This window comes from Schistocerca gregaria, chromosome 1 (genome assembly GCF_023897955.1).
Source record: "Schistocerca gregaria isolate iqSchGreg1 chromosome 1, iqSchGreg1.2, whole genome shotgun sequence".
NCBI lineage: Eukaryota > Metazoa > Arthropoda > Insecta > Orthoptera > Acrididae > Schistocerca > Schistocerca gregaria.
The window spans coordinates 502,388,969-502,402,452 of record NC_064920.1 but is presented as its reverse complement, the minus strand read 5'-3'; the positions used below and the strand labels follow the sequence as shown (position 1 = coordinate 502,402,452).

Here is a 13,484-nt window from a genome sequence, read left to right as displayed (position 1 = left end):
TTACTGTAATTGGCCAAATAATGTATACTGGCAGACACCTGATTCTACAAAGAATCAGTCCCCAAATATAAAACAGTTTCAAATTCTGACTGCTTTACATGCAGGTTAAAATGTTATCTTTTTTATGTTAAGCAGGTAAGCAAGGATATGTTTAGAATAGATTTGAAATTATGTTGGAGTTGCTGGAAGTTGCTACAAGCTGCTGACATTATCAAATACTGGATGAGTGTAGTCTGAGCAATTTGCACTCCGTTTTAATCAAAAGGCTAGTCTTTCATGTACCTCAATACTTATGATGCCATATCTACTAAAATATGTGTCGTACAATGATATAATTTTGCAGATATATTCAATGGTATATTTGAGAACGACCTCCCACGAACCATGGGCCTTGCCATTGGTGGGGAGGCTTGCGTGCCTCAGCGATACAGATAGCCATACCATTGGTGCAACCACAACAGAAGGGTATCTGTTGAGAGGCCAGACAAATGTGCGGTTCCTGAAGTAGTTTCAGTAGTTGCAGGGCAACAGTCTGGATTATTGACTGATCTGGCCTTGTAACATTAACCAATATGGCCTTGCTGTGATGGTACTGCCAATGGCTGAAAGCAGGGTGAACTACAGCCGTAATTTTTCCCCGAGGGCATGCAGCTTTACTATATGGTTAAATGATGATGGTGTCCTTGGAGGTAAAATAGTCACCCATTCGGATCTCTGGGCGGGGACTACACAGGAGGACGTTGTTACCAGAAGAATGAAAACTGGCGTTCTAAGTGTCGGAGCATGGAATATCAGATCCCTTAATCGGGTAGGTAAGTTAGAAAATTTAAAAAGGGAAATGGACAGGTTAAAGTTAGATATAGTGAGAATTGGTAAAGTTTGGAGGCAGGAGGAACAAGACTTTTGGTCAGGTGAAGACAAGGTTATAAATACAATATCAAATAGGGGTAATGCAGGAGTAGGTTTAATAATGAATAAAACAATAGGAATGCGGGAAAGCTGCTACGAACAGCATTACTGTAGCCAAGATAAACACGAGGCCCATGCCTACCACAGTAGTACAAGTTTATATGCCAACTAGCTCTGCAGATGACAAAGAGCTTGATGAAATGTATGACGCGATAAAAGAAATTATTCAGACAGTGAAGGGAAAAAAATGGGTGACTGGAATTCGGCAGTAGGAAAAGGAAGAGAAGGGAAAGTAGTAGGTGAATATGAACTGGGGGTAAGGAACGAAAGAGGAAGCCGCCTGGTAGAATTTTGCACAGAGCATAACTTAATCATAGCTAACACTTGGTTTAAGAATCACGAAGAAAGATGTATACATGGAAGGTTTCAAAGCCATTATATAACGGTAAGACAGAGATTTAGGAACCAGGTTTTAAATTGTACGACATTTCCAGCGGCAGATGTGGACTCTGACCACAATCTACTGGTTATGAACTGCAAACTAAAATGGAAGAAACTGCAAACAGGTGGAGATTTAAGGAGATGGGGCCTGGATACGCTGAAAGAACCAGAGGTTGTAGAGAATTTCAGGGAGAGCATTAGGGAATGATTGACAAGAACAGGGAAAGTAAATACAGTTGAAGTAGAATAGATAGCTTAGACAGATGAAATAGTGAAGGCAGCTGAGGATCAAGTAGGTAAAAAGACAAGGGCTGGTAGAAATCCTTGGGTAACAGAAGCAATATTGAATTTAATTGATGAAAGGAGAAAATATAAAAATGCAGTAAATGAAGCAGGTTAAAAGGAATACAAACATTTCAAAAATGAGATTGACAGAAAGTGAAAATGGCTAAGCAGGGATGGCTAGAGGAAGAGTGTAAGGGTGTAGAGCCATATTTCACTAGGGGTAAGATGGACACTGCCTACAGGAAAATTAAAGACACTTTTGGAGAGATGAGGACCACTTGTATGAATATGAAGAGCTCACTTGGAAACCCAGTTCAAAACAAAGGGAAATTAGAAGGGTGGAAGGAGTATACAGACGGTCTATACAAGAGCGATGTATTTGAGGACAATGCCCTGGGAGTAGACAACATTCCATTAGAACTACTTATAGTTTGGGAAAGCCAACCCTGCAAAACTCTACCATCTGGTGAGCAAGATGTATGAGACAAGCGAAATATCCACAGACTTTAGGTGTTGACAGATGTGAAAATTACCGAACTATCAGTTTAATAAGTCACGGCTGCAAAATACTAACACGAATTCTTTACAGACAAATGGAAAAGCTGATAGAAGCCAACATCAGGGAAGATCAGTTTGGATTACGTAGAAATATTGGAACACGTGAGGTAATACTGACCCTACGACTTATCTTAGAAGATAGACTAAGGAAAGGCAAACCTACATTTCTAGCATTTGTAGACTTAGAGAAAGCTTTAGACAATGTTGACTGGAATACTCTCTTTCAAATCCTGAAGGTGGAAGGGGTCAAATACAGGGAGCGAAAGACTATTTACAATTGGTACAGAAACCAAATGGCAGTTGCAAGAGTCGAGAAACATGAAAGTGAAGCAGTGGTTGGGAAGAGAATGAGACAGGGTTGTAGCCTATCCCTGATGTTATTCAATCTGTATATTGAGCAAGCAGTAAAGTAAACAAAAGCAAATTTCTGAGTAGGAATTAAAATCCATGGAGAAAAAATAAAAAGTTTGAAGTTCGCCGATGACATCGTAATTCTGTCAGAGACAACAAAGGGCCTGGAAGAGCAGTTGAATGGAATGGACAGTGTCTTGAAAGGAAGATATAAGATGGACATCAACACAAGCAAAACGAGGATAATGGAATGTAGCTGAATTAAATCAGGTGACGCTGAGGGAATTAGATTAGGAAATGAGACACTTAAAGTAGTAAAGGAGTTTTGCTATTTGGGGAGCTAAATAAGTGATGATGGTCAAAACAGAGAGGAAGTCATTTCTGAAAGTATTTGTATGGAGTGTAGCCATGTATGGAAGTGAAACATGGACAATAAATAGTTTGGACAAGAAGAGAATAGAAGCTTTCGAAATGTGGTGCTACAGAAGAATGCTGAAGATTAGATGGATAGATAACATAACTAATGAGGTGGTACCGAAAAGGATTGGGGAGAAGAGAAATTTGTGGCACAACTTGACTAGAAGAAGGGATTGGTTGGTAGGACATATTCTGAAGCATCAAGGGATCACCAATTGAGTATTGGAGGGCAGTGTGGAGCATAAAAATCATAGAGGGAGACCAAGAGATGAATACACTAAGTAAATTCAGAAGGATGTAGGTTGCAGTAGGTACTGGGAGATGAAGAAGCTTGCGCAGGATATAGTAGCATGGAGAGCTGCATCAAACCAGTCTCTGGACTGAACACCACCACCACCACCACCACCACCACCACCACCACCAACAACAACAACAACAATTACAACAACACATGAGTACAGTCTACAAAATGTAATCATCATGACTAACACTGAAGTTTTACTGCATGAACAGCAAAAATGTAGTACACAATACAGTTTTTTTCCTTTCATCATCTGGTCTGTGTGTGTGTGTGTGTGTGTGTGTGTGTGTGTGTGTGTGTGTGTGTGTGTGTGTAGCGGGGGAATGGGGCATTGTGAAAATGTGACATCAAGGTTTTAAATTATCTGTCAAGCTTTTTGGAATTTGCTTGTTCTCTCATTCTCAAATAGTGGATGAATCAAGTCTGTGTAATTTGACATGTCGCGAGCTACACTGCTAAAACACATGTACACAGTTTGTATCTCTAATATTTGTCTATGTTAAAGGATTAGCATAGGATTATAGTTCTTAATGGGTATACATGACAGCATTTTAAATTTTGTCAATAATTATAGGAAATACTAAATTTTGTTGCCCCTGGAAGCTATCAGACAGGCAACCCACAACTGGAGCTGGGTGACCATGCACCAAGTTAGTCATTTAATAAGGTAGATGATTATTACTTGATAAAGAATTAAAATTGTGATTAAGTGTAGTTATTAATGAATGTACCACAAATACTTCTTGCTTTTGGTGTTTAAAAGATGCCAAATGATTACTGCAAAATGGAAGCACTTCTTACCATCATCTGAGTCACTAGATCGCTTTCTGTCAACTCTTTTCAAGAGATCTGTAGCTACACCATTCAGGCGGTCTCCACAAAATGTATCCATATTCTCCACGGGATGTGGTGGGCTTTGCAAGGGAGATATGTGGTTTTGTGGCTCAGACCCGGACTTGTCTCCATTTTCCTTACTATCATTCCCTGTAATGACATAAAAATATAACAATTTCATTCATCAAATACAGGATATACATTACAGCAACAATTACTTTATAACTACACATGTGATACTGTAAAAACAAGTCTCAGGAAGCATCACAGCACAATCGAGAAACGGTTCGTCTAATAATAACTGAAGATCTTGGTATGATAAGAGATTTGTGCAAAAATGGTCCCCAAAAATCTCACACCACAACAGAGAGAAACACAGAAAAGTGTGGCAAGTGACCTGTTAGAGCAAACGGAAATCAATCCAGAATTGTTGAGCCGTATTATCACTGGTGATGAAAGTTGGTTTTTTGAGTATGATCCAGAGATAAAATGCCAAAGTTCGCAATGGTGCTAAAAAAAAAGCTCTCATGTCAAAGTCAAAAGTGAAATGCCTGCTTGTGTGCTTCTTTGATACCAAGGGGATTGTTCATAAAGATTGGGTGCCTCCTGGGGAAACAGTTAACCAATATTACTACAAATAAATTTTAGAAAGACTTCATAAAAAGAGTTCTTCGCGCCCGTGCCGACATTGCTGATAATTGGATTCTGCATCAAGATACTGCGCCATCACATACTGCTCTGTCAATACACCAGTTTATAAATCTCAAAACAAATTTCAGTACTACCACAGACACCTTATTCACCAGATATCACTCCGTGTGACTTTTTTCTATTTCCAAGAGTCAAAACGGCGGTCAAGGGACACCATTTTCAAAAAACACAAGATGTCCAAAAAGCTGTGACAAGGGTCTTGGAGGAGATTACAGAAGCTGAGTTCCAGAAATGTTACCATCAATGGCAGAAGCGCTGGTAAAAGGGTGTGCAATCAGAAGGGAACTACTTTGAAGGAGACAACACTAAACTTGACTAAAACAGTAAGCAACTTTTTTTTCACATCAGTCTCATTACTTTATTGCCGCACCTTCTATATGTGGACAAGGGGAAACAATGCCCGGATTTTCCCCAGACATCCCAGTTAAAAAATACCCTTTTGCTATGTTAAGTAACAGTAGATTTTCCCTCGGAACTGTAAAACTTATCAATCCTTTGAATGGTCAACATTTTGTACACTGATGTAGAGCTTCCCAGCACAGGGGAGGGTGGGGTGGGGGACAGTAAGCTACAAGAAAAGCTAAACTTGCATCACATAATATTGGTCTCTAAGGCTAATACACTACGTGAGAAGCTACGATTTCACATGTAATATTGGTCTTTTTTTTGCGCGTGTTACACTTTCACATCACACAAATGTGTCAGTAAAATTTAAAATAGTGGCGTAAATGTCTGGTCTTCTGAGTACGAAATTTTTCTAAGTAGCTGGTTCTCAAAATTTTAAGTTTTAAAGAAGAGTCAAACACACTGAGATTTAAGAAATCCATCCGACATTCTCACATGTAACATTATTCACCTTGTATAAAAGGAAATTTATTTTGAAAGTAATTCTTTTCAAACCACCATTCGCAATATTTACCCGAGACCTGTTAGAGATAGGTTTGTTTTAGCAGTTGCCACAGAGTGCCAGAAAACTAGGCAGAGGGAGGGAGGGAGGGTCGCCAAAACACATATCTTCAGTTATATGAACTAATTTTGTCCAAAGTAATTGCAAGAACATCTCTCTCTCTCTCTCTCTCTCTCTCTCTCTCTCTCTCTCTCTCTCTCTCTCTCTCTCTTATTTACTTCGCATTATCTAGCATTTACTTCGCACAAATTGGTATATATAGCTACACTAATTGGCTTAACTATGCTAATTAGCATATTGCACAAAAGTTCTCGCATTTACCTTGGCCAAAATTGGTTTATATAACCAAAGATACATGTTTTCATAATGACTTGGATTCTACTCGAGTATAATGATTTAAAATACACGACACATTATGGGCTTAAGTCCGAAATCTAGATTGTGAAATAAAACCTGCTGTGTAGTCAAATGGCTGTTATATGTCTCAGAAAATTTTATATGACTATGACTCCATTCAAAAGTAAATTTCTTAATTTTTTATGTATAACAGTGTTTGCAATACTTACTAAAGTAAAGTAGGTATGTCTAAAACAGAAAACTGATCTGGATGCGAAAAAATATCTTGTGCACAAGTATGGCAAAGTAGAATAATTTTACATTTGAACAACTGAGTTCAGAAATTCATACCTCTTTTCCGTCTGCTGCGCGCAGGCACTCTTCTCATTTCAGTGTCAAAATCTACTGTAGGGCCAAGATGTGCAAAAGGTCTTGTCAAAGGCCCACCTTGACTGCGCTCTTCAGCAGCTCTGCTTTGTAATTTATGAAGTTCTTTGAGCATAAGTGGCACAAGTTTTGCATTTTGTTCTCTGTAACAAAAGAGTTATTGAATCAGATGAAAATTTTTGGGGAGAAGTCCTTATATAACTATAACCTGTTTCAAATTTCACAATGATGAATGAATTTTAACCTTTTTTTTTCATTCCTCAAAGTGACAGGTAGGCAAAGACAGCAGTACATTGAATGGACAACATTGGGACACCTAGAACTCATCTCAACACAGTGTTTCAGTGCAGGTATTTGCCAAGCTTGGCATAAAGAATGAAAGATTGCAACAGTTTGCCAATCTGCAACTGATCACATTATTTGGCAGGTATCATACCAAAACATCCTCTTATAACAATACAAAAAAGGTCCCGTAAGCATAGATTTTAGGAATTTTGACGGTGACGAGAATAATTCAGATTTGGTCACAAGTTTCCCCAACTGAAATTCCCTGATATTTCCCTGATATCCAGACACGTTTTAGTATTTTTCCACTGACAAATTTTGATACCTCAAGTGTAAGTAAAGACGTAAGTTAACCTAAAGAAATGTAAGGACTTCTGTATTTCTAAACATGTGGTTTATTAACACTCTTGTTTTAAATAACAGCAAATTGTCTCCTTTACAGGATTATAGATCTGAATGGTAAGTACACAGGCAAGCTGTATAAATGAAAGCCATTTTTAGATGAAGAATTTTTGTTTTAGTAAACGAGTTAACTCTAAGAAACTTTCCGCCAGATTAAAACAGTGTGCCACACCAAGGCTTCAACTTGGGATATTTGCCTTTCGCGGGCAAGTGCTGTACCGTCTGAGCTACCCAAGCACGACTCACGTCCCATCCTCATAGCTTCAATTCTGCCTTAAGCTCGTCTCCTACCTTCCAAACTTCACAGAAGCTCTTCTGCAGACCTTGCAGAACTAGCACTCTTGGAAGGAAGGATACTGCAGAGATATGGCTTAGACACAGCCATTCTGAAGTTAACTCTAACTTTCAACTGACAGCAATACCATAATTTATTGCTGACACTAAATCAGAAAAAAATGAGACAAAAACAATTTTACTCAGGAACTTTTCTTCTATTGCTGTTAGATTACTTTTTTAGTTGCTTTATTCAATTTTTAAATACACAGTTGGTGAACATTACTTTGGAAAACACTCAGGTAGAAAGGCTACAAAGATATCAGTCCTCTTCAAATGCAAAACAAATACTGACATACAATTGTCTGTCTATTATGCATCCTTAATAACACAAATTTATCAAAGCAAAGAATTAAAGTATGCACAGAAATTTTTATTTAGCTAAAACAGTGACACATTATGAAATAATAATTTAAAAGAAGCTTTTATGGCACTGTTGAATTGCAGTTTATCATGCCAAAATCTCATATATCATGCTAAATACTTTGATTTTGGGATGTTTATATCAAGACCATGTGCTAGCTTCCATCAATGCTTTTAAAGATAAAATATATTTTCCATGGAATCAAATCTTTCAAACATATCTGATAGCATATCAAATCATTATACAAATTGTCTGAATCACGTTGGAAGAATTTAATAGGAACAGAAAACTGCTCATCAAAATCAATAAGGAATTTGAAGTTTGTCAAAAGTACTTTTGCATCTAAAGTGCTGACAATCTTATGGTTAAATGAAAACAAAACAAAAGTTTTGCCTTTTCATTACCTGTTACTGAAGTATCTGCGCTAGCAGAACAGGAATGCGGAAAACACAAGCCTGAAAACAATTAATTAAAAATCTCCGAAAGAACAGCAGACTCGATCCCAACTGCAGACCGACACAAATATAAAATACCAAATAATAATATTAATAATAATAATAATAATATAGAAGACCCGACTCTTCATGGGGAGCGAACACAATAAACAATCCTACACTGTCCTGAGGTTCGTTGACTATACCAAGTCCATCTACAAGAGATCGGCCAGCTAAAAGAGGCATCTGGCCGAGGCGGCAGGTCTGTATGCTTCCAAGCTGTGCATCGAACTGCCTTTCGCTGGCAGTACGCCGCATTATAAAGCCCGTTGGCGCAAGTATCTTCTGGAACTATTTGCGATCACGTGCCTGGAGTATCAAAGTAGTTCCTGGGCTAGCTGCAACCTCTAGTGAAGCTGTTCTGCAGGTTCTGCGAATGGGTAGCGGTCCTTGGCAGCCATTGGTGGAGACCCAGTGGTGTGTTGTGGCCGCCAGTAAGTATCTGTTTTAACAATACAGGTGACATAGGTTTTCCTGGTGATTATACGCCCTGTGATGCAGGCATGCAGTGTTGGTTGGACTTGAAGTGGGATGCTAGTGCAGTAGGCGCTACGATGTACGAGACAGGCACCCACAGCAGTTACAATATGTGAAAATTCAGCAATTTTCAGCAAATTAGGCGGCACTTTCAGTCCTTTCATGTAAAATTCAAACAAATTTTAAGCTCTAAGGAAACCCACTGCATTTATAAAATTAGCAGTCAAAGGAGTCAGGCATTATATTCAGTCTTAAGTGATAAAAGTATTTTTATGTAACTCCAGTCCCAACAATTACCAGCAGTCTCAATAATTACCACCTGGAACTGGAGGACTAAGCAAAGCATGGCAAAGTGAACGTCAAAATGCAGATAAAGATCTTTTCAGTCATCTGTTTCATTACGTTTCATACCTTGGTAACACCTTCATCCTACCATATAGGATTTATGAATTTCCTAGCCAAGACACATCAGAACAAACATAAAAGAAATATGTTGTATAATATAACATTAAAGTTTAAAAATAAGAACAGCGGTGGGGTACGTTTAGCGACTTTTCTCTGCCAAATAAAATATCCTGTACTTTGTCGAACAAACAATTCAAATCAATTAATGAAACCAGTCAAAATTCCCTTGTGAGAGAAGCAATCTCTTCATCAATTGCACTCAGTACAGTGGCCCTTTCAGCCAGTATCCGTGACTTTATGACCTCCAGTTCTTTAACTTGCTGGACGATGGATCTCTTCCATCTAGCTCTCTTAGCATCTTTATCTTCTTCACATTTCTTCTGCTTTCAAGCCTCGCCATATTGATCTCGAGCATCGGAATAGTCGAGACCTGTTAATGTCAATTTTGAAGACACCGCCAGCTGATTTCAGGCCATAATATACTTGACGTATGGCTACCAATGGCTTGGTTTCTTGGTTGACCATCATACACTCTTTATTAATGGAAAAACGTTGCTCTACAAAGGCTTAACCATGGCTCAGAATGTAACCCTTTGAAGAAAGCTACACAAATGCTGACAGGTGTTATCACTATCTAATAAGCCTCTGCAAAAGTGATTGCTTCTTGTCTCAGCCCTCACATAGTTTGCAGAGAGGTCCAAAAATATCTCCTTACCAAGAAGTTGCAAGAATTCTTTCTTAACTTTATCACAGTCCTTAGCACTTATCTAATTCTGTGAAGAGAATTTCTGCAAGGCATTCAAGATTCTAGCCTTGCTAGTTCTTGGGGTGCTATTTATCACAATTGGATCAACCTGCACTCAGTGGAAGGCACTTTTACTTTTCTGAGCTCAGACCGTACAGCATGACCTAAGTTCATATCTATTGCAGGAATGACCTAAGTTCATATCTATTGCAGGAATCACACCAGTTTTATCATCATGTTTTATATCAAACACTGATTTCATGGCAGATAATGCTTCAGCCTTAACAAGGACAGTCGGTCAGCAAGTAGAGAAGACAAAGCATTGTAAAGGAAAGGTGCCATGGGCCACACATTGTGAGTCCCTCAAAAAAAGGCGTGGCCTGTCTCGAAACAAAGCTAAAAAAATGCTGGCAGCAGAGCATCTTCAAGGTACTTCAACATCATTTGCCAGCTTTAAGTATCTATTTTAATCTTGTGCTCCTTTAATTTGTTCGCATAAGTCTTTAGAACGGGGCTGATTTTTACACACCAGTCAACCGCATCCTTGTTTTCCAGCCATCGCATGGAGCAAAACTTTTTAGAGAAGGGTGGATTTTCGGGTTTATTATTTCTTTCTGGAACATTCTTCAACATGGTATAAATCAATCTCAGAAAAGGTATAATGCTGCAGTTAGTCTTTAAGGCTGCATTTTGAATCTCTGATGAATTGTATGAAGACCACAAGATCCCATCTCAATAAAAGTTGGTGCACTGTTACATGAATACTCTTCAGATCTAGACGCAAATCTTTCAATAATGTCCAACTGACATTAAGCCCATACATTGATACATGAAGCACATTGGCAAGATTCAGATCACATATTTCTATCTTAACATGACCGCACATATAGGCAGCAGTGGTACGGCCTAAAAATTCAGATGAAAAATGGTATATTTCAAGTTGTTTCTTAATTTTGAGCAAATATCTGAGAGCAATACCCATTTGCTGCAACTCTGCCACCTTGTTAAGGCTCTCATCAAATAAGATTACAAAAGGAATGTCCCCTACAAGACCTCTGATAACAGTTTTCCTGCAGTGCGGAGCTAATCCATGATGACGCCTTGGTGACATCATGATATCTTAGTCCATCCAAGCTGTATCTTACTAACTATATCATCATTAGGGAACATGACTGGAAACAAAGCAGTCTGATTTCCTGCAATACAAAAGGATAAATAATTTTCGGCAGCCTGCAAAGCCCATTATTTCACACAGGTAACATTATCCTTGAGTCATGTGCTTTGAAATATGGCTGTTAGACAATGCAGCATTAGTGGCAGTGGTGGAGGTGATGCCGGACTGCAATAACTGAGAGGTCTATACATCACTTAACAGTCATAGAACTGCACTTACCAAGGACTGACAAAAAAGATGAATGTCCACTGTCTTCTTCACTGCCGTGACTGCCTTGGGCCTCACATTACTGAAAGCAAAAGACTTGCTGCATATCGTGCAATATGTGTGGAATTTGATGTCTTGTGGGCCCTAATGCCCTCAAACCTTCAGTCATTCATCTTTTCAGCATTGAATTTCACCTTGCTTGGTTTCACAATGATATACTACTAGAACACTGCGAGAGTTGCAACTTGACTGAGGACAGAAAGTTGTTTTTGGCAACACTCCTGCAACAATCAAAATTCGGTGCACCTTTGAAGGTTATATGCCACACAAAAAACGTATTTTCCCGACAAGCCACGTATATTTCTGGCGGATTCTTTGATTCCTGCAGCCCCTGCCTATGTGTCTGTGGAGGTTAGACCTTCAGACTGTAACCACAGAATGCAACAATAAAATATTCACAGTGTCCCTCCATACCTCATAAACGGTCCGAGTTATTGAAACAATAATTTGGCAAATGAAATATTTGAGTATTTTTCTACGTGGTAAGCACATGGAATTTTCTTACCTACTGCGTTATATGAGTAACTATAGAATTTTGTAATAGAATGATGATTTTTTTTTTTTATCTTCTATAGTTGCTGAAATGAAAATTAGTGTGGCTTTGGAACAAAATATGTTAAGAAATTACACATTTGTTTTCATACCGACAATGTGATTTTTCATAAACTTCTGATCTGAACTGATGACATTTAGCCATTTAATAAACCACCGTTTCACGATTCTGTCACAACTGCAAGTGCATTAGAATGATAGTGAAGTAACACTGTGTAAACTCCACTTCGTTTTGCCAAAGGAAGTAAATTTTAACAATTAAACAAGAGAAACGAAGTTGTTACTCGAAATTCGCCACTTCTGAATGGATGGTTTTCAAGAGACACCAAATTTTAGTTGCTACAAATATACTGAAGGGGCTGGACCAATAACCATGGCAAAATACACAGAACTATATTGCGAAATACTTTGTTTGTGAAAACTGACACATGAACATTACACAAAGAAGATTGTAAAAAACAGGGAGTACACAGAGATAGTTGAAAAATTTCTTGGCCTTTTTCTGTCTGTGGTCCACAGTGTTGTTATAAAAACTAAGGTACAAAATTTGAAATGAAAGTTCAGAAAGAAATCCATTTGTAGCAACCATATCATCCATAGCTGTTTTATAATAACTGAAAGTATTTTAAATCCATCTTTGCATCTATAGTACACAAAACAATAGTACCAAACAAGGAAATATCTAAAAGAAACTTGCAAGCCATCAGTATTTCTTGAGGTGAGCAAAAATCTAAAGTACTAAGATCAACTTTTGTAACAAACTGTTTTTAGATGGAGAAAGCAAGCCAAATGGTAAATGTGGTTTATTAAGAGTAATGATGTTATTTGATTTCAATAAAACTAAACACACTTGGTTACAAAAATACTTATTTCCTTGGAATCACAAGACAGATTTAAAATACCTTCACTGACCTCAGAAGAAAGTAGGCCTCTTGAAAGAAGTGTATAGGGCAAGGAAGAATAGTGTAAACCAACACTGTAGGTGACTGTCAATAAAATGCTGATTCTACTATGCTCATTATTGTTAATTATAAACCAATGTGTTACGTCTATTACTTTTCAGGTATTGTTCGATTTTCCTTTCAAGAAACACATGGTTACGAAGTGTACAAACTGCCAGTGATTGCCACAATTTTCTTCTTTGTATAGTGCATATTTCCAAATAAATAAACTTCTTTGGAAGTGCCAAAATGTACTAGAATAAATAAAAGGCTTATAAAACGGCACACTATCCAATGTGTTTGTGGTGAGATAGTCACAGTTTCTCAAATCCATCACCTGTGGCCTCTGGCCTGCAGAGGAACACTGCAGTCTTGGGTCCACATATAAAACACAAAAATTCACCGCATTACACCACACACACACAAACAGGCCCACACTGCAGCCAGATTGGTAAGATTAGATCCAACTGGCAGGGCTTGCACATTAGCAGGAAACGGCTGGCTTCAGATCAGAAGGCCCGATCCATTAGAGATCCCTGCAGAAACAATTTGAGGTTTTAGCCTATCACGGAAATCCACTCATGTGGCCAGCTATTCATGAGTCACAG

General features: G+C 38.3%; 1 protein-coding gene across 1 annotated transcript in view; it reads right to left on the bottom strand.

Moving 5' to 3' along the window:
• LOC126354168 (DDB1- and CUL4-associated factor 1-like) overlaps positions 1-13,484 on the bottom strand; it is a 220,311-nt gene that overhangs the window by 147,687 nt on the left and 59,140 nt on the right. Inside the window, exons 6-7 of the mRNA XM_050003600.1 lie at positions 6,402-6,580; positions 4,064-4,246 (exon numbers count right to left, since the gene is read on the bottom strand). Of these exons, the coding sequence (XP_049859557.1) occupies positions 4,064-4,246; positions 6,402-6,580 (362 nt within the window). The remainder of the gene's footprint in view (positions 1-4,063; positions 4,247-6,401; positions 6,581-13,484) is intronic.